General features: G+C 37.5%; 1 protein-coding gene across 1 annotated transcript in view; it reads left to right on the top strand.

The window, feature by feature from the left end:
* CNTN5 (contactin 5) overlaps positions 1–22,470 on the top strand; it is a 790,266-nt gene that overhangs the window by 531,574 nt on the left and 236,222 nt on the right. Inside the window, exons 7-8 of the mRNA XM_072402864.1 lie at positions 8,498–8,621; positions 10,692–10,867. Of these exons, the coding sequence (XP_072258965.1) occupies positions 8,498–8,621; positions 10,692–10,867 (300 nt within the window). The remainder of the gene's footprint in view (positions 1–8,497; positions 8,622–10,691; positions 10,868–22,470) is intronic.

The following is a 22,470-nucleotide window of genomic DNA, read 5'->3' on the forward strand; positions in this document are numbered from 1 at the left end:
ATTACACTGTTCTAGAACAGATTGACTTGATGTTTAAAGTCAATGTTTATTTAAGTTTTAAATTTTGCTGCTCTACATTTTTCAATATTAACTCAATTATATATATATTAGGATTTGGAAGTTAAATATACATACTGTTTTCACATATGAGATTATATAATTTACCCCAGAAAATGGAGGAACTTCACAATTCAACCCATTGGAGGTAAGGGCTGGTATTCACTTACCAGGGAGACCTACAAACTCATAAAATGTATTGCTTGGGTTATGGGGCATATTTCTTCTGTGTTTTGCCCTGGAGAATTGATGGCAGTGAGAGTAGGCAGGCATTTATTTTTTAAAAACTGAAAAAAAAAAAAATAACACATTCTGGAATCCAAAGCGTGTTGTGTTATTTAAATGTTGCCCTGTAAAAGACTCTCCACTCACCATACACTATTTTTCTTGAACATTCAAGCTGGCCATGGATTATTTGGTTTTAAATAGAAAGTGAAGGTTCAAAAAGAGTAATTTTTTTTTATCATTCTTTATTTTTATTTTCTCAAATATAAAACACATACAGTAACAACCTAAAGGAAACAATAGTAAACGGGTAAGGTGAATGAGGTAGGGATGTTGAACAACAGTAAACAGGGATTGCAGAAACATTGTGTGGCAGGTTAGATAACATCAGTGTGTCTTCAAACTTAATACCAAAGTGATATGTCTAATGAGATAGACACATGAACATGAGCAAGGGTGACCCCCTTTATTGGGAGGCCATGATGGCTCAGGGTTCAGAAAAGTCAGTTCTTGCATACAATCAGGAAACATGACACAGTAAAAATTTCTTTACATTCCATAGAGAGGTACTGTAGTTCATTTCAAGGGTCCAGGTTGCTTCCATATTCTGAGGAGTATAAAAACTGATGGCAATAGAACCAGGAAATGTTAAATTTGCTGAGTTGCATGTATGTCTATCATGAGTTCTTCAGCCACATCCCCACTAAAAGAGGTTTGCAGAAGGATGCAAGATTTGGCTGATTTTATCAAATGAGCACTGATTTTCAATATAGTTTCAGTGAGATGGAGCTTAAGTGTAGAAGATAAAAAGCTGGGACCTCAGATACTGAATAGGAAATGCAAGAGTGAATTTTAAGGGGGGATTTGACTTTGATTTTTTTAATTACCCAGTGAACATTTAAGGAATATTCCCTTTTAGTCTTTTTTTAAGCTATAACTATATACATTGGATGGAAACCATACATACAGATATGGTCTAATTGTATTGTGGAATATTTTTCCATAAAAAATTATATTAGGATCCTGTGAGTGTGATTTATGGTTACCCCAGATGGGTACCAAAGAAGAGGGCTTTGCTTAATTTTTTAATTGATATCAGGTTGGAGAATGCAACAAGAGGTGCGAAAAGGTTCCACAGCGAAGACAGAATGGGAGCGCAGAGCCTCCTGGGATACCTACGTCATGCACCCGAGGAGGCTCCATGCTGCTCCCTCTGCGCCTGCCTGATCTCTGCATTATCCTATATTGAGGGGAAAGAATGCTGATGCCACGCATGTGCAATGAGATCGGCACTCTTTTTTCCCCCTTTACAGATGGGCAGTGTGAGATCGGGTGATGCAGCCAGAACAAGGAAGAAGACGGTCCAAAATAGTGGTGCCCGGCACTTCATCTACAGCGAGATGAAAGAGGATTCCAGGTTGGCATGGGACACAATGGAGGATATCTCCAGCAGGATCAAGGAATATATGGAATTAAAGGGGAGTTTTTTTTAGTTTAGTTTTGCAATTAATATCTGCAAGAAGGGTTGGGTTAGTCAGCCCTCAGGGTTGGGTTTGGGGGTTAGTCGGTTTAGTTGAGTTCTGATACCAGTCATACCTTTTCTTTATGGTAAGATGGATTCTTCTTCAGGTGTGATAAATGGTTGGGGTAGAAACTGGTAGCTTGTTCAGCTAAAACACTTTTACTGCCAAAAGCTGACATATTTAACTGACAAAAAAAAGCCACACATTTAAATTTTCCCCCTTTGTCTAGGGGGTGCTCACAGATATATATCGATCTCCATTCCTGTCCTAACTACCTGGATTTGGTGATCATCTCATTGGTCATCTGCAGATCATAAATCTGCATTTCTCAACCTTTTTACCATAGTGGGATTAGTTGAGTCTTCAGAGCTATGAAAGCTCCATTTCATGGGAAGTCATCCAGCCACAGCCCAAGGAACCCCTAACAGCCTCTGGAGGAACCCTGGTTGAGAATGGGTGACATAGATATATCTGAGATCTGCAGTAAACATCCCTTGGTTATATCATGAGATATAATTTTCTTTCCTCATTTGGCAGTGAGTTTGAGAGGGGTGATAAAGCACATTTTTTTCTACATTACAGTCTCTGGTGTGGTAAGGAATTCAAAAAGGTAATTGGATGCAGGAAAGTCTGACTGAATTTAATGCCTGAACTACTTTAAAAAGAGTTGTCCATGCACTGCAAGCTCTGTTTCAAAGTTCTCAAAAACTGACTAGGGATTAGACTGGCTCATTTTGCAGTAAAATAGGTTAATTGAAAGACCTTGAAGAGTCAGCACCTCAAGAAAGGTAACTGTAGATTGAATATGGATAGTCATGTAATTACCGGCACCCAACAAGTGTGAACTCACACTGCAGAATTATTTATCGCCATTAGCAGTACACATTTTGTGGTGCCTTTATGAGAGTCCAAACAATAAAAAGGAAAAAAAAGCTTAACTTTTAAGCTTTTATTAAGCCTTCTTTTTCTGTTTTCAGCTGTTAATTGTGCTTTTATCTTCTGGCTTCTAAATCCTGAAGAGGAAAGTCAACAAATTTATCTGTTAAGACTAGGACAAAAAATGAACCTGTGGCATGGGTAACATTATATGATAAAAAGTGGAGGTAGCTAAGTTTATGAGTTTAGTCAAAATGTAGGTTGTAACCTAACAGACTATGCCTTCACTCTAACAATAGTAGTTGCATTTTGTTGGACACTTCCTGGGTCCTAAATAGTAACAGTGCCGGTCATTCTTTGGTTCTAGTGGAAATATTGCTGCAGGTATTTAGATATAATGTAGCAGCAAAACAGAGACCAGTAAAAACGTATCTCCCAATTGGTTAGACATAAACTTGCTTACCAATCTCAAATTATATAAATGTAAATGAATGGGGACAGAGCAGCGAGGTGTTAGCAGGCAATATTTTTGTATTTATGATAAATTGCTTCTCAAAAATACAGTATAAATCATTCAAGATCCTTAGCATTGTAAGTTATCTTAATATGGAGCCATGATAGGATGGCACTATACAATCAACAACTAAACATAGGTAAATAGTCAGTGGTCCAGAAATCCAGAAAGAGACCCGGAGATCTGTGGTGGTCAAATGTTCCAGAAAATACCAAACGCGTTTTGCCCACTAGGAGCTTCCTCAGGGGTATTGTAGCGTTTGATGGTACATTGAAGTGTAATGTAGACAATAGTTCTCATAAAAATAATATTAATACAGAAAAAATATAGTCATATAATAAATCATCTCATGATAACATGAAAAAAACTAGTCATAATACACTATTGTGCATATATAGTATAGCAATACAGTAAAGTGAACATAACTAATATCCAGAAAATGATATCTACAAAAAATAACAATCCAATATGAGGAACAAGAGTAGGGAATATAGATGGTGCTTGGAATGAATCAATTTCAGGTGACAACCCTTATATATAGTAAGAGAAGAGTAAAAAAGAAAGGGGAGAATGTAGGAAATCACACGTAATAGACTCACGTGTTAAGATTTTTACTGATCAAATATATGCTTGTATATGTATCACGGCGAGAGCAAGGGACTCAAATGACTCCCAAATGGGGATGCAAGCCTATAAAAATATTGTAAATTAATCACAAAGTTATATGTATGCTGAGGGAACCGTTTAGGTAAAGGTAAAGTTTACAAATGAGCATAGTACCTGAAAAGGCTGTTGGATTGGTCCTAGAGAGAATTCCTCTGATATAGAAGAGATACGTTTGTGGCTGCAATTCAACCAATGGATGTGAAAAAAATGCGAAAGACTAGAACACGTGCCCATATATAGAGTGAGGGCAGAAGTGGGAACCACTTTGTGCAAGCGTTTGCACCTGGTTATGCTTGTCTTGTGAAGGGGCTGTACCAAGGTTCCTGAAAGGTTGCATCTGGCCATGCACTTGCTTTCCCCCCTGTCTGCAACCACTCCCAACTATAAGATGGGGCAATTGACTTTTGGAATAGCACCCAGATGAAACAAGGGTGCCCAGGAATGGCTTGCCACATAGTTTTGAACCGCATGTCTGAAAGAAGCCCAATTCTTCAGATTTAAATGGACAGATTCTTTAAGGGAAATATGTTCTTCCTAATTTTTCTATTTATGAAAGTGGTAATGAGTAACCTTACAGTATCGGTAGGCTGATATTTTCCACACCAAGCACCACTGTATCTTTTATTTGTCTCCACAGTGAAGTGGCCTTGTAGCTTTCAGAAAAGTAATGGAAACCATAGCGCTTGTTTCTTCAATGAGCCTTTAAGTGCTTTAAAATTCCATGTTGTAAACAGCAATAAATATCTATTTCAGAACATAGCCAGCCTGTTACATGGCAAGAAATCTCTTTTTAATCTCCAGGTGACAGGGCTGGCGTATTGCATATTATATTGTTACATTTTTACGTCCACTTACAAGTCACTGTAATTATAGAAAAGATACATTGTGATGGATGCAGTTACAGTGGTTGAAATCACTATGTTTATATGTGAGCTGTAGCCAAAGAGATTAAATGGATATACGATCTGAATTTAAAGGGAATTTGTCACATGAGAGGTAATATTACAGAAGTGAAAAGCAGAGTGAGACACTGCACAATTTTTTTTTCTACTTTTTTAATTTATGTTTTCTATTGCTGAGCAATCAGGAATGAAAAGTATGTTTTCTGGGCCTTTTGTATTTAAAGTTGAAAGCTTTTATTTTTAGATTTGGATAATATGGGGGAAGGGTTATAACTCCTGTGAGGTCTCTTCTGTGGGTAACAATGTGACATCAGCTCTCATCCAACCCTGTTTAAAGCCCAGTTGAGCCTTGAGTTTTAAAACAGCTAAATACATTCCAGGTGCATTAAACAGCCACATTCTCTTGTAGCATGCTGCAGAGAAATATCCTTGCTCTCTGTATAGAAGCAGTGTTTTTATTGCAGTTGTTGGACATAAACCCACCCACCATAGCTCTGCAATCAGCAAAAGGCTTTTATTTGGACACTGATTGGTTGGCCTTCACAATTTCAGATGTTTAAGACAAATTACTTATTCTTCATTTTGTTAAAGAGGCCTCCTGAATAGAGCACAGAACTGCAACTCTCTTATCACCTCTGATGACTAAACCTGCATACACACGTGCAATATTAGTCATTGGAAAGGATCTTTCACAGTCCTTTCCGACAACTAGCACTGGACGCATGAACAAATCCGACAACTAGCACTGGATGCATGAACAAATGCTGTATATATAGCACCATTCTGCTCTATGGAGAGGGGAGAGCGAATGAGGCACCCTGCTGTGCGCTCTTTCCCTTCCCTTGCATTAGGATCAATATTCGTCCATCGTACGTGGATCCGTGAAGACGGTCTTTCGGACGATGGATGACAGGCACTTTATACACGCCAGATTCTCGCCCGATATCGGCCCTGAGCCGATTATCGGGTGAGAACCATTGGACGTGTGTACGTAGCTTTAGAATTAGTAAGATGACCACCTGCCAGTTTCCTCCAGGTCTGTTTGGAGATCTCAGTCCTATATTCACTTAGATGAAATATACAGACAGTCAGTAACTTCCAGAAGAAAGGCAAATCTGCGTGTCTACAAGGAGGTTTGACCCTAGAGCCTAATTCTCACTAATTCTCACCTAAATATCTATGGCTATTGTCCTAGCCAAAGGTTAAAGTGTACCTAAGCTCAGAATTTTCACTTTACATAAAAGGGTAGACAACCCTTTTATGTTTGGTTATAATTCTGTTGGTTTTTTTTTTTTTTGTAGGTGCAACACCCTTTAGGTGCAGCACCGCCCCCCCCCCCCCCCAATTCTCGATCGCCTAGGTGGTCGAGAATGAATGAGAGCGCAAAGCCTCCCGGATACCTACACCAGGCATCCTGGGAGGCTGTTGGGTGCTCTCACATGTGCGCAGTGAGATCAGCAAATTTTTTTTTTTCATCCTACGTCATCTGATTGGGAGCCTGGGTCAGGTGACGTTGGATGAAGAACAGGAAAAAGAAGGGAAGATGGTGGCGCCTGGAGCACCGGCTCCGGGACTGATGCCGGGACAACATGGGACCCGATGCAGGACACCCCCAGAGGGATCGGACTGCCCGGCGGGATTGAAGGTAAGTTTATTTATTTATTTTTTGAGCTATCTGTATCCAGCCCACCAATGTTGGGAGCTCCCTTTAAAGGGGATGAAACACCATAGCCTCCACACTTCTCTTTCTCTGACCAGGCTATTAGATTCTCGTTTCCTACCAGTCCGATGTGGGTCCGTCTGGATGCTCCTTCTCTGAGGAACCCCTGGCCTCCTCCAACTCTTACCTTCCAGAGGGGACTAGGTCCTCGGTCTAACCACCCTTACAGAGAAATATTTCTGGTCCCTCATCATGTCAGGCGGTACTTAACCATAACCATCCTTAAGTTTAACGACAATCATGTTGTTTCCACTCCTCCATGAACACTAATAGGAACAAATATTATGCTTCATCCTAGCCAAAAGGCTGAAAAGCGATCACACAGAGATACTTATCTCAAACACAGTACACAAAATAAAAAAGAATATCCACACATAGACATTGATTTAGTAAAGAACTTTATTCTGTAAGGTTTTGTTTCCTTGTTCAAAGTTGATAAGGTGGAAGCTCTGTTGACTTCAGCCATCCAATCATGTGAAAGCAAAAATTATTATTTCACATTTTCTTGCACACAATTTCCTGCAAAATCATTTATCATCTCATTCATTGGGCTAAATGAATTATCCTATGCAGACTGATCATTCAATTCCTAAGTGAACAACCTGAAATCTATTGGTAAATCTTTCTCCCAAGGTGTTGGTTTTTGCTGCTTTACTTCATTAAATAAACAAATCTTCTTAGATCAAGGACCAAACATCCATCACACCCATCCGAAGATATCCGTACCTCCCAAATGCAGAATTCAGCTCATATCTGATCTCAGTCTCACCATAACTCAAATTGGAGAAATCTATTCTGGAAAGTACAGAAAATTACTGCACTCCCCCAGGAATGGGGCGGCAACCCCAATATTTCACTATTCCAGTCTTTTAGGTGTTTCAGTACTAACAGCTGATAAAAGTGCCTTCCATTACCATGCTTAGCCTAAGGGAGACTATAAACAATTTCAAAGGGGGTATCCAATGGGATGCAGTCAACAGGAAACTACTCTATCCAAACCAAAAGGAGGAAACATTTGTGGTATATAATTCTATAGTGTTGTATAATATAGTATTGGATTTTCTTCAAAACTTGCTGTTCTTCAAGATATATTTGCTGTTTTTTTAAGCATGGGAACACCATGCTAAATTTGGACAATGGCAGACTTTAATATGGGTAAATTCTGAACCATTGCATATCCTAGTGCACTTTGTATTGTAATAGTTTATTTTCAAGCATGTACATCCAGAAACATGATAGATAAGACATGTGTACTGTTCTTTTCCACTACATGTCCCCATAATTCACATGAAAAAGGATCAGGAAAATAAAAGCAGTAATGTTAAAAAATACTACATCAGGCTTCTCATGTATCTAAAATAGCAACAAAAAAAATATTTTCAGAACTAAAAATTTTGATTGAAAATCTCTAAGCAGTTTAAAAATAATTAAAAATATCTTCCTTCTTTGTCTACGATCCCATGATTTGTGAGAAGTGAAGACCAGTTCCTTGAAGCCTCTCATCTTGGCAGCCCAATGGCCATATACCTTTTAGATTACACTTTTGGTTTAATATACTATTAATGTTTTGCATCTGTTTTTTTTTGTTTTGTTTTGATTTTTTTTTTTGGCTGGAACTCTTTTTTAATTATCTGTAAATTAACCAACATGTGCAAACACCATCCACCAGCAGTGTGACGTCTGAGAAAGGTATATTAACAGATATCAGCGCTCATAACTGCTGAGTTGTAGCTTCATGCTTCATTTCAAGATTCAATATAATAATCTCAACTTGATGAACATCAAAGTCGGCTAGGAAAAAAATAAGATCTAAAGAGTAGCATTTTTTCTTTTTTTTTTTTTGGGAAAAAAAATAATGACTGTGATCAAAGCTGTAATTTGTACCAAACTTTAAAGTTTGTTTTCTCTGTCATGTTTAATCAGTGCAACTCCATTTGTATCTACCCTGATCAATGTTGTAGTGAAAGTACCAAGCAGTATTTGTGTTTTAACTGGTAGATTTTAACTTTTTCAGAGAGTGTGGATTATGGACCAGTGTTTGTCCAAGAGCCAGAGAATGTAATATTCCCCATGGATTCTGGAGAGAAGAAAGTGGCACTTAATTGTGAGGCGAGAGGATTTCCTGGCCCAAGTTATAGGTACAAATATGGACTATGAATGTTCCATTGCAGTAAAGTCATGTAGTTGCCATTAGTTATGCATCATCATCTCCATCCCCTATCCATTTTGTAAATGCAAAGGAATTATTTGGTTTACCTGCATGTACCATTCACAATTATCCATGCAACAATCCCCATAACTGTACGTTTATTGTTTTTTTTTTTTCACTGTTATTAAGGAGAAGGTCAAACTATGGGCTCCAAAATCTTCCTGTTTTTTTAAATTGTCAAAGCATAAGCATGAGGCTGACAATATTGGTTTAACAAGTCTTGTAATTTTTATTCATCATGATAAAATCACAAAAATACATTGGGCCCTCTTTATCAGGGCTTATGGCAGGATGAGAAATAAAGAAATGTATGGTATGCTGGAGCTGTTAAATAGTATCTGGCTGCCACTTGGTTTTATGATTGGTGAACTGAACAGATCTTTCAATTATTTCAGATACTTTTTTTAACAATATTCAATTCTGATATGAAAATACACATATGCACCTCAATATATGATTGGTTTAAACCAACTAAACTTAAGTGTAGGCCTACATTTTGTTGTGCTTACTAAAAACCAAACATGGAATAGAACCAAATTTGTCTAATGGATTTGTATGCGATTTTGTACATAAAGCCCTTAACTAGAATAATTATCAAATATTCATTTATACTGGTATAGCTTTATTATAGAGCTCATATGTGCATAGCAGCCACTATTCCTGCAGCAATGAGGAGGACACTTTCTTGCTGTAAGAAAACACGTAAGCATGCTTTGCATGGTGTAATTTGTGTCCTACCAGTTACCTGGTAAGAAATTCTGTAGGGCACAAGGTGTGGACACCAATATATAAATTGGAACAGTCCTGCAGCTAAGATTGCAGCTAAAGCTACTTCCACACGTCAGATGATTCTCATCCCATTATTGCAGGGCTAGTATTGGACAAGAATCTGACGTGTGTACAGTGCTCGTCCAATGCCGTTCATGGATCCGTCCTAGTGGATCTATGAACAATAAATGATAAATGACTGCAGCGGGGTGCCACCTGCTCGTTCTCCCCCTCCCCACTCCATAGAGCAGAACAGCGCTGTATGTACATAGTCTAAAGTTTGAATGCAGCAATAGTCAACCACAAACATCCGCCAACAATTTTCATTCATTCAGCATGATCTTAGAATGTATAATACTCTCTCACTGATACACAATGATATAAGTGGACCATTTTGTAAAACAGAACACCATCACACATTAATAAAGACTTTGTGGCTTACTTATCATAGGTTTCTTATATTTATAGGTGCAGTAAGCTATTTCAACCAATCAGAATTTACTAGTAATTTAAATAACACTAAAGGATTAGAAATCCCCATACTCCATAATAACCCCATACAACTAAAATAAATGTGAAAAACATCCTCCTTTATCCTGCCTGTTTGATTATATGAACCATATACATGTGTGAATGGGCCCTTAGTCTACAATGCTTGGTATACATTTGGAAATTGGAAAAAGTGAACTGAACTGAAGCGTCTACAGCAATCTGCCATAAATGGCGACTATGCCATTGTTTATTGCTAAAAGAACTCAAATATGGCCAAGTCCAAAGTATATAATGATTATTGTCCACCCCGCTAGCCCCCATAGCCAATCATAAGCAGTAATTAATTAAAATCATGGGTGCCAGATTGATGTAACCAATCCAATTAAATGCAATTCGTTTTTTTAGTTTCTCAAAATTGATTATGTGTGTGATTAGCATTGTGTAAACCTAAAGCCCCCCAAAATGTTTGTAATCCATTCTAATACAAATCTCCCTGACCTATGAACTAGATGAGTGTAGAGTAGATTTTACTTCTTTTATTACAACCACAGACAATGGATTTTACTTGCTAATTATATTTATCACCACCATTTTCATTCATAATGCTTTGCTCTGAATGTGCTCACTTTTATGCATGATCATTTCTATTGTTAGCTATATAAAAATGCTGTTTTTTTATTTCATTTAAAGCTCCTAAGCATTATTTTTCATTTTTCCATATTTTTTTTTTCTTTTCAAGATGGCTTCGCAATGGAACAGAAATAGACTTGGAAAGTGATTATCGCTACACTCTAATAGATGGAAATTTAATCATCAGCAGTCCAAATGAGGTGAAGGATGCTGGTCAATACCAGTGCATAGCATCAAACACCTTGGGCAGAGTTCTAAGTAGAGAGGCTACACTTCAGTTTGCATGTGAGTAATGCTACCCTAGTACTCAAAGCAATTAGAAATGTACCCAATGTTTGATTGCTGATCATGAGTTATAGTAAAAAAGTAGAAAAACTTTATGGGACCAAAGGTCATTGAAACCCAGATGCTCCAGGTAAATTTATGTAGATCACTGAAGTTGACAATAATTCTACAATTATTTATATGTGGTATTATAATAAATAACATAAATAATATATATATACATAAATAATAATAAACAATAGTTTCTTTTAACACCATTCCCATGTTGACGTATGGTGGTGACAGTTTAATGCTTTGGAGTTGCTTTTCTTCAGCTGGAACTGGGGATTAAATCAAGCTGGAGGGAATTATGAACAGTTCCAAGTACCAGTCACTTTTGGCCCAAAACCTTCAGGCGTCTGACAGAGAGCTGATGATGAAGATGAATTTTACCTTTCAACAGGACAATGACACCAAGCATACAATCCAAATCAACAAAAGAAGGGCTTCTCCAGAAGCAAATTAAAGTTTTGGAATGGCCCAGCCAGAGCCATGACTTAGATCCAATAGAAAACCTGTGGGTTGATCTGAAGAGGGCTGTGCTCAAGAGATTTCATCACAATCTGACATATTTGGAGCAGGCAAATATTGCCAAGTATTTAACTTATTAAAACAACCTATTTTAAATTTTCTATTTGTCCTCTAACAGATGTTTGTTTTTTAATTGAAAAGTTATAGGTCATATTAAAGGTGGGAAATGTTTGAAAAGGATTTATTCTGGTCTTATGTTTACATCACAAAAACCTAACATTTTAACAGGAGTGTGTACACTTTTTAATTCCATTGTGTAGATATATAAATATATATATATATATATATATATATATATATATATATATTGTGATAGCGTGTCTCTAAAAGGTCAGGGAAAGTGTTAAAAAGGCTCCAGGGAAAGAGAGTGTTAATTGGTTACTAGGAAGAAACCAGGTACTTTGGGGCCCTGGAGCCGGCCAAAGGAGTGAAAGGGTGGGTTTCTTGGCCCAACCCAATCCTGACTGGGCTAAATGGACCTGCAGTCAGGTGCAAGGTGAGTAGGAAGTAATCAGCCAGAGGGATCCAGGCGGAGAGGGAGCAGTCAGAGGCTGGAGAGAGCCAGAGGAACCCAGGCTGAGAGAGAGCCAGAGGGATCCAGGCTGAGAGGGAGCAGTCAGAGGCTGGAGAGAGCCAGAGGGATCCAGGCTGAGAGAGAGCCAGAGGGATCCAGGCTGAGAGGGAGCAGTCAGAGGCTGGGGAGAGCCAGAGGGATCCATGCTGAGAGAGAGCCAGAGGGATCCAGGCTGAGCAGGAAGTGGCCTGTAAATGAGCTTGTGGGGAATCACACTGGAGGACGTTGCTGTTGATGCTGTCCTGTGGATGTGGACCTCTTTGTTTGTTTGCCGGACTGTGGAAACCGCAGGCTGGGGGATTGGACCTTTACAAGAGACCTAGTTTGGACTTACCCTTACCGTGGGGCTCATGCTGATGGATTGAGGACATTTCACACCAATAGGCTGAAGTAGGCCTCTTATTTTTTTATTGTTATTTCTTTTGTGGCTGAAACTAAGCAGTATAGTTTTTCCCCAATAAAGTGGTGTTTTTGATAGATGTTGCAGGGTACAGGGATGTACATCCCTCTCCATCACTGTGAATCAGCATAAAAAAGAAGACTTCAGTGGTGCTGTAAAAAGGGCCAATTATGCAGCTTAATACCTATGAGTTTTGCTTTCCCCAGGGCAAAAGGTTTGTTTTTATTTTTTTGTTTATATGTGTTGGGCTCCAGGGGTACATCTTTGTACCCAATACTAAACTTACAGTGAAGAAAATGAAAGTCAAGGCTGGGACCCTAGAAGAACTGAGCCGTGCTGAGCACCAGGTAGATCTCAGTGCCTCAAATGTCCTGCATCACTATGCTTGATGTTCTTCTATTTTTTTTTTATATTGCCATTTTTCTACTTTTTTTTTAATTTTCACTTTCATTTATAAAATTTGATTCTCCAAGAAATTCCAGAACATATCAGTGTATAAATGCATGTATATACATTTTATTCCTGGGAAGCCAGATATAAGCTAGCACAGATAAATTTATTTAATTTTTTTGTCACTGCCTGATCCTTAGTAAGTATTCTCTCAGTCTCTCTTTTCCAGCTTATACTAGATAATTTCCTCATTGTACATCTCAGCTATAGTGTCTGGCCGAGCTACAAACCACTTACTGTAACTTTTCTTTTTATCATTAGTGCTGTCACACAGAAAGTAAAATGCAAACTAACCAAGCAGGTGGCTCAGTGGTTAGCATTCTGGCCTTTCCAGTGCTTGGTCCCAGGTTCAAATCCCAGCCAGGGCACTATCTGCATGGAGTTTGCATGTTCTCCCTGTTTGCGTGGGTTTCCTCTGGATACTCTGTTTTCCTCACACAAAAACATGCAGTTGGGTTAATTGGCTTTCCCCCAAATAATTGACCTTAGACTGTATTTAAACAATATGACTATGGTAAGGGCATTAGGTTGTGAGCTCATTTGAGGGACAGCTAGTGACATGACTATGGACTTTGTACAGCGCTGTGTAATATGTCAGCTCTATATAAATACAGTTTAATAATAATAAACAAGCCCATCAAATGAAATACATTATACAAATGTTTACACTGGTAATTGTCACCCGAAGACAGGATTGGTCAAAGTGCAGCTCTCCCACTTGATGGAACATATATTTCATTCCTTTGGCTATGAGGAAACAATGCAACACGATCAGACATTGTACAGTTTGTGAATGGATGTCTCTAGAAAATATGAAGGCTCAGTTTACCGTCATCAGTGTTTTATAAAATACTATTATTAGCCAGATTCAGTAAGATTCTCTGAGTACATTCAGCAGCTTCTAACAAATGCTCATTTATACCGCTATTATATATATTCTGATATATATATATATATATATATATATATATATATAAATATATACATATTTATTTATAGTTCGGCATTACCAAAGTATATGTAGTTTTTGCTACAGAAACAAGCTTAAAGGAAAAAAAAGTACCTACTAATATCTAAGAACATTTGGCATGTTTTTTTAATATGGGATTTGACTATCCGAGATTACTGGTTTAACCCCCTGTAACGCACTTTTACATTATTTCTGTTATTTGACGTCTTATAAAAGGTCTGATTGCTGGCTGCCTAAAATTGCTTTGATAAAAATAATCATCTGAGCAAAAAAGAAAAAAGTTTTGGTAACCATAGCAATTTTGTAAAAATTTCATGAAATTTAGTGAAGAACTACTACGACCTTTCAAGTTAACATAGTTTGTATTTCTGTTTTGGACTGACAGCAGTAATGAGGCAAATGTTTTATAAACAATAATAAAAAAAGCACACATATATCTATATTATGCGTCAAAGTTTTATTAAAAGTGGCTAGCCACTTTTTTTTTTGCTAATATGTTTTTACTGAATCTTCGCATGTTCTTATGTGTGCAAAATGCAAAACGCACATTTAAAGGTTTGATCCTAATTTACGGCAAGTAGCACACAGGACAAATATTGTCAGAATAAGTTTTTTTTGTAATAAGAATGGTTTTGATTTAGTAGAATACAGAAAGCTGTAAACTTCTGCAAATTTCAGTTTGCTTTGATAACTCTCAGGTGAGTTCAGAAAAATTTTGTTGTGTAAGAGAACCTGTCACAATAGTCAGATCGATGCTGCCATCTTCAATTCTATTATAAAAATATCAGTTCTCTGGCTGACATGTTGATATTGCAATTCAGAGTCATTGGGCCTGGTTTATTAAAGCTTTCAAAAACTGGAGAGGATACACTTTCATTAGTGAAGCTGGGTGATCCAACAATCCTGGAATGGATTTCCTAAAAGTCGTTTGCTTTTTGTTAGCAAATGTTTTTAATCCTGGACCATATCCATTCCAGATATGCTGAATCACCCAGCTTCACTGATGAAAGTATACATTCCAGTTCTCCTCTTCTGCAGATATTGCCTGACATCATGTCTTCCAGCACTCCTCTACTGCAGATACTAGGCACTAATATACCCTCCACTCGGCCTTTCTACAGATAATGGCCATTTTTATACCCCTGAAATCCTCTCCTGAACATAGAAAACTTTAAATTGGCAGGTAATTTACTAAGGAAGTGGAAAAGGTTCACCTGTTTCATCTGATTCACTTAGAAAAGTGAAAATTTATATTGCAAGTGAACATGCTCTACTACTTTAGTAAACCAGGGCCATTGGCTCCACTCCTGTATATAAAACACGTCTTTAGCACTGCCGGTTATAATCCCAGCCTCGCCCTTTTCTGCAACAGGCACACTTTTGCTAGTTCAGATATCAGAATCTTTTTCAGAAGATTATAAAGTAAACATTTATTAATAAAAAAAACTCCTAAGACGTATTGGCAAGTTCCAATAATTTAGTTTGTATTCACCAACATATGAGAATATTTCACAGAATGCTCTCCATAATGGATCTCTCTTCAAGCAATATTTCAAACCCAAAGTTATAGACAATATGCACAAAGAGCATGTGAGGTTAAGACAAGATTTACAGTAGACTCACAGTTTAATTAAATATTGTATTAAAAGTGTAAATTGGAAATTGGATCAGAGAAGTAGAGACTGTGATAAAAATGATTAGAGTATTCATTATAGTAGAGTCACACCACTACAATAGCTGAAGTGGCCTTTCCTGAGCTGCATGTGATACCTATGTACAAAATAATTAATTCAGATCAGAGTTCATTTCATTAATATTATCATAGAAAATTAATACCTTTTCTTCTTTATAACCTGAGGGCGGTAGATTGTGATAGTAGGAGATATTATGGTGCAAACAATGAACGTATAGACACATAGTATAGACACATTGTATAGATACATAGTGCGCTATGTATGTAATACAAAAGTAGCCTAATTTATTTTATATTTATAATATAACTTTAAATACACATATGGGGAATGATTTATTAAAAGAATAAGTCCTGGGCATTTTGCAAAGTGAATGTTAGTAAATAGGGTTACAATTTATATAAATTTTCCCATTCAGGGTCTAGGCAATGCAGAGGGAATGACGCCTCAAGCAGCTTTCCCATGAATGGAGGCTTAATTTAATAATACTCTTATGCCATAAAAAGCCAACACATTTCAGAGGTTCAAGGGATCATTCTTCATTGGTATTGATTGCTCCAGATGTGTTGGATTTCTAAGACATAAAGGCCTGTTTTTGTCACAGATCCCCATAGGACCAGGGGATCTGAGCCCGTGTCTGTGTCACCCACCTCACATTTTTTTCAGCCAGCAGCAGCAATCAAAAGTGTGAATACCACTGGGGCTGCCTCTGCTCCAGCAGTTTTTCTGGTTTTGGATTCTCTTACCTGCTGGTCATGTGACTCCCATTTGCCACATGACCTTCTCTTGACTACTTCTGTTTGCTGCTTACCTCTGGCTTGTCTGACCACGCTCCTGCACCCGGCTTTGCTTCCGCCTATCAGCAGTTACCAGCTTCTGCGTGCATGGGGGCCGCAACCTGGCAACAGCCTGCAGCGCAATATTCTCACCTCTAGAGACTCTGGAGAAGATCGGGCTGTTGCTTCGATTTTGCACCCCATGGATATTTTAGCCAACCAGGCTGGTGACACAGAAGGTCCACCATCCTGTCCTGTGACACCATGGAAGTGTTCAACTCCAATAGCATGCATTCCCTTCAAAAACGGTCTTAGTTTTTTGCTTTTCCACAGCAAAAGGAATACTAATGCTGTCCCAACTGATTATACTGTTACTCACTATATTATTTAAGCTTTCCTTCCCATTTTATTTAATTTTGATTGACAAAGAACACTGAATGAGCAGAACTTCCCTTTATTAAATAAAAACAATCTCAGTATATAGTAAACAAGCACATGACAAATGATTTTCAGTGCTGACAGATAGATCCTAACAGTACAAATTCAACAAATGAGCTTACAATATTCCACCTTAACCTGTGGCATACCAGCCCAAGAGAGCTGGCAGTTGCACGAGAAAGAGAAATAACTATCGCTATCCAGTGAAACATGGCTTGTTATGCTTCAGTTAACAGCCTCTGGTTTCACTTGACCTCTATAATTCAAGCAAACGCTTCTGGCTGCCTTTGTCACTACCTCTGAGAATGGTGCATGGAGCTCCCATCATAGACATTAACACTAGATCTATTCTTTTATTCAGATTATATATACATATATATATATATATATATATATATATATTAAATAAAGCCATACTGATATGTGAACTGCATACAGGACATAGCATTTACAATAATCTGTGTATATTGGAAACAGGTAATCTCTAAATACATTATATGGTCAAATACATGAGGATACCCCTCCAATCTAATCTATTGCATTCAGGTGCTCCAGTGAAGATTACTGTTAGGTTTGCTGTATACAAAGTCATTCCTTTGGGGAATGGCTTCAGAGAACCCTGACCTCAACCTTATCAAACACCTCTGGGTTAAAACATCATATGTCTTTTCAGTCAACATCAGCACCCATCCTCACAAATGTTTTCTTTGGTGGAATGGGCACTAAGTCATACAGATGCACACTAAAATCTTGTAAAAAGCCTTGTTTGAGAGATGAAAGTTGTTAAGGTGTGTGTGTTGGGGGGGGCTCCATAATAATAAACATGGTTATTAAATGGAACATCTGACAGGCTCATACAGATGTGATGGTCAGTTATACAAACACATTTGACCATATAGTATACCAAGCCCTCAACCCCCAAGCTTCAACATATTCTGGTAATATAAGGCCTACCCTTTAGTATTAGTCATTAAAGCCGCCATCTTAGTATTGGGTCAGTAGAAAAATTGGTTTTGTTTTTACTGCCAGGGATTGTAAAATATTTCCACCTTGGAGAATATATGAATATACTTGAGGTACCTGGACTTTAATGACAGTTGTATTTAACCCACTTCCCCCATCCTCCCAATTATTTATTAAAGGTTGGCAAATGTAGGCTGAAATAATATTGTGTACATGCCAGTAGCTTTGTGCATTAAAATCAATTATGAATGGGCTGTCCACACTTATACAGCTGGACTATTTATTCTACATAATCCACCACAAAGACCCAAGTGCTTTGTGATACTCTATATGGCAAGTCATTTTGTGATGCATAACATATGTACATTTGGTGTGCCAATCAACTCACCAAATCTTTAGATTGGGAAAAATGGTGTGTTGTACGGCCCTCTCTTCAAAATATTAACAAGTTAGGAACTTGACCTGGCCCCATTGTTACCCCCTTCTCCCATTTAAAAGGGTGGGGCCCTTGCATTTTTTGACCCCTGTAAAGCAACATTGGCAGTATATCTACCTCTCATCGTATAACTTGTATAATCTTGTTCTTTTGGTATTTGCTTTTTCAAATTACTTATAAAAATCTTGCTTCCCTTTCTTTTTTGTCTCTAATATATGGAATTGAAAATCTGTAATTTTTCTGTTCCAGTGTAGTATTTGCTATTTTTATTCATTAGTCTTCCATTTTAGATTTTATTCTGTTGTATCCTGTAAAAAAAGAAATAGAATGTGCTAAAAAAAAAAAGTCACAGAAATAATATAATATATAATATATTATAAGGTTCCTTCACGTCTATGTGTGGCCTTTGTTCGAGTTTGATACCTATTTTGATATTTTGTGCTTAGTGATGAATTTATGATGTAGATGTATATTTTTGATAGAATCTCAGAGCTACTCATGTTTAAAGATCCCCATATATATTGAAGGGCAGTTGGGCATGCAGACCAATATAACCATCAGACTATTGCATGATCCAACAGTCTTCCAACCAGTTCCACCACCACACCCCTGGCATTAAAATTTTCCCAAAGTACAGAAGGTTGTATTGTGTGAGCATTCATATTTAGGCTGTAATGAATGGTGGAAAGGCTCACAATGCAAAATTTCCAGTACCACCAACTAATCAGGTGAAAATATTAGCTGCTAAACAATGTCTTCCATCATAGAGGGATCTTCTTGCCACGGCATGTCAAGGTCATCGTAAAAGTATTATTTTCCATGACAAAATTCACTATTGACTGCTGCAATAAAGCCATCCTTAATAATGGCCCATTGTATACCAATTAAAGGTATAATTATGCTAATAAAACAAATATAGAAGCAGATTGGTAGGGTAGGTGTGCATATAGTGTACAGGGAAGGCAGCATTGTGTGCATTGTAGTGAGCAGACCATTAATTCCAATAGCAGTGTAGAGATTTTCCTTAAATGTACACAATATTTTTATGGTGTATAAAATATTTATTCATGTGTTAGTTGGTCCAACTGATAATAAAATAATAAATAAACACAAAAAAACAGAACACAAAATTCAGCAAACCTATCCGATTGCAGCATGTGATCCATTTAGTATTCAGTGATTAGGAGATGATAGACGATGGTCTTTGAAAGAAGAAAGGGGAATGAAAAAAAGACAACTTTGCACTAAAGATAAAAAGGACGTGATTGAGTCATGGAACATTGCTGGGATTCTGCAAGTTTTGTTTAAGGGGAAATGTTACTTTGAAATCCAGCAGTCACTTCAAAAGGGTAAAGTCGGCTTTGTGTGCATATAAAATGTGGCTTCAAAATCAGCCTGATTTCAGGTGTAACATCTCTTTTCTAATTGGTAAAGAATTTAACAATTAGACAATTATTTATTAGGCTAAATAGCAATTAAGTAAGTAATCACAATAAATGTCTACCACAAATTACATAATTACTTAAGTGACAACACAGAGATATTATGTGACCTTCTTTACTATTTAATGTGGACATTTTAAATTGCAGTTTGTGATTATTAGAACAGCCTATTCACCAAGTCTACTTTAGGTATATAAAAACCTGAGCACTAAAATCTAATGCAAGCTTTACATTGCATAATGTATTTTCTACATTTTTTAATCTGCAATTTTCAATTAATTAAAACCTGTTTATAGTCCGACTATTTCCTATTATAAAATGACAATACATTTTCTGTGGCTCTTTGGTGTTATTACACTCTCACGTGCTCCCTCCATTCTAGGCTAAATGTATGCATACCATTGTGCATGGCAAAGGTTAAAAAGGTGAAAACAAGCAAAAAAAAGATGTTTAAAAGGGACAATCGGTAATAATACGTGGTGATTTAGCAAACAGATTGCCCCTCATGTCCTAAATCTGCTAAAGACCCCTAGTGAACTAGCTAACATGTTTGTGTAAAATAAGGTAGGAGAGTAAATGTTCAGGCAATGATAACAGAAAGCTAAAAAATTGTACAAATACCCCATAATACTTCTCAACACATAGAACATAACCCCTCACACAAAGATCCACTAATTGCATAAGTCACAGTCACCAGTCTTTTCCGTAATCATCCTCCAACCACATAAGACAAGTCTTATAAGCCGCTCACATGCCCCATATTCCTCTTACAAGCGTCCAATGATCATATAACACGTGTGCCACAGGCTTTCCAACAAGCATACATTACCCACATAATATATAGCCATAAACAACCACATATCATGTAGCCTCATAACCCCCATGGACCAAAAAATAGATAACCCATAACCCTTCCTACAACAAGTGAATTTCATCTGATGGGACCGCAGATGGAAGGCATGTTGTACAGAAATGCTCCACTACCCAAGATGTATACCCACCTAACTCCAAGAGCTAAAATTTGCAGGTGTTGCAGAACCTCCTGCCCAAGTTTTTAGTCTTCTATGGGGTTTTCACCCAATACAGGGCACACACAGCAACTGAACAGTAAGGGTATTCTTGAACTATTTTTTACCATGGAAAAGTAAACATGGTTGATAGTCAAATACAGAAAAAGTCTTCCTGGAGCAGGTGACTGGTCATAACCTTGATATCAAACTAAGTACCCTTGCCACTGGGGGCTACTTAACTGTAACAACCTGATTTCAAACACAGAATTTTTTTTAGTAAACATGATTTAAATGAATTTGACAATGGGCAATACCACTGGCAATTAGAGCTTTTCATGACTAAGGATCGTTAGACACTTTCTTCTTCACTAATTTGGTGACACCAATAAAGTTTACTTGTCTTTGATAACAGCAGATTAAATAGTTGAAAACTTTGAAGATCATTTTCATTTTTCCCTTATTATGTACAGTAAGGCCAATTAGCAGTATTTTTATTCACGTTTATGAAAGAAAACACATAGAATGCAATTAAAGTGTGTATGAAAGCAGCAATTCTTTCTCAACTTCCTTTGAAACCATATGTGCTTGTTATTGTTACAATACATATATTAGGCAGCTCACACCACTTATAAGCAGAAAATATGCAAATTGAAATTTGCAACATGATAACGAAGATGATTTCACTGTGGATGGAACCCAGAATTGTCTTATTGTTAATAGAAAATTAAACAGAAATTCCTGTCAATAGAGGGCATAGATCAGTGACCTGCTAATACTATTCAGAATGGAACAGAAGGTCTTGGCACTGAGGTCTCAGCACGGGTAGACTATTAGGATTCAATGTCAAAAAGGAAAACATACAGATATAAAGGCTTAAAGCAACCCTAAAAATTCAACCATAAGCTATTTGTAATAAAATAAACTGTCTTTGTTCTCTTGCATAAGTTGGAGAGGTACCACTACCCTGCATTTCAGTGTGTGCCAGTCATCAGATTCCCTTGTGGGTGCCATAGATCCTCCCATTGTCCTCTATATTAGTATTATGTCCTGAATTGACATTGCAGTCAAAAAAAACCCAAAAAACTAAACAATCTCCTAACCTGTCCTTTCTAACTGAAAAAATAAAATCCAGTTTTAAAGAGGAAAATGCACTTTGTGTTCCTCCTAAGGTTTCTTTTTTGTTAAAGCTGATACCATATGGTGTCTCCATAAAGCCAGAATTCATAATGTACCTAGGGCAGCACGGTGGCTCAGAGGTTAGCACTCTGGCCTTTGTTCCCAAGTTTGAATCTCGGCCAGGACGCTCTCTGCATGGAGTTTGTAGGTTCTCCCCGTGTTTGTGTGGGTTTCCTCCCACAATCCAAAAACATGCAGTTAGGTTAATTGGCTTCCCCCAAAAAGTGACCTTAGACCGTGTTAAAGACATATGACTATGGTAGGGACATTAGATTGTAAGTTCCTTTGAGGGACAGTTAGTGACATGACTATGGACTTGTACACCGCTGTGTAACATGTTGGCGCTATATAAATACTGTGTAATAATAATCCATTGTCATACTTACCTTTCTCTACTGGAAACCAGAGACCATCATGGCAGGAAAGCTGCTCTGTGAAGTATAACTCTTTAGGCACTTCTTGGTTCAGAACCATCAAATCCCAAATGACCAAGGAAGAAGCCCAATGAGCTCAGAACAATAGAGCTATCATATTAGCTGTAAACATTAGGAAATATGAAGGTAATGTGGTGATGAAAGGTTTACAGAATAAACAATGGAGAAATGTATGGCCGCTTTCCTCTGTATTTTCCAATGGTAAACCAATGCACCACCTTGATCCCCAATGCTGGAAACAGAAACAAGCATATTTTAACAATTTGCTTATCT

Source organism: Pyxicephalus adspersus, chromosome 1 (genome assembly GCF_032062135.1).
Source record: "Pyxicephalus adspersus chromosome 1, UCB_Pads_2.0, whole genome shotgun sequence".
In the NCBI taxonomy this organism is placed as follows: domain Eukaryota; kingdom Metazoa; phylum Chordata; class Amphibia; order Anura; family Pyxicephalidae; genus Pyxicephalus; species Pyxicephalus adspersus.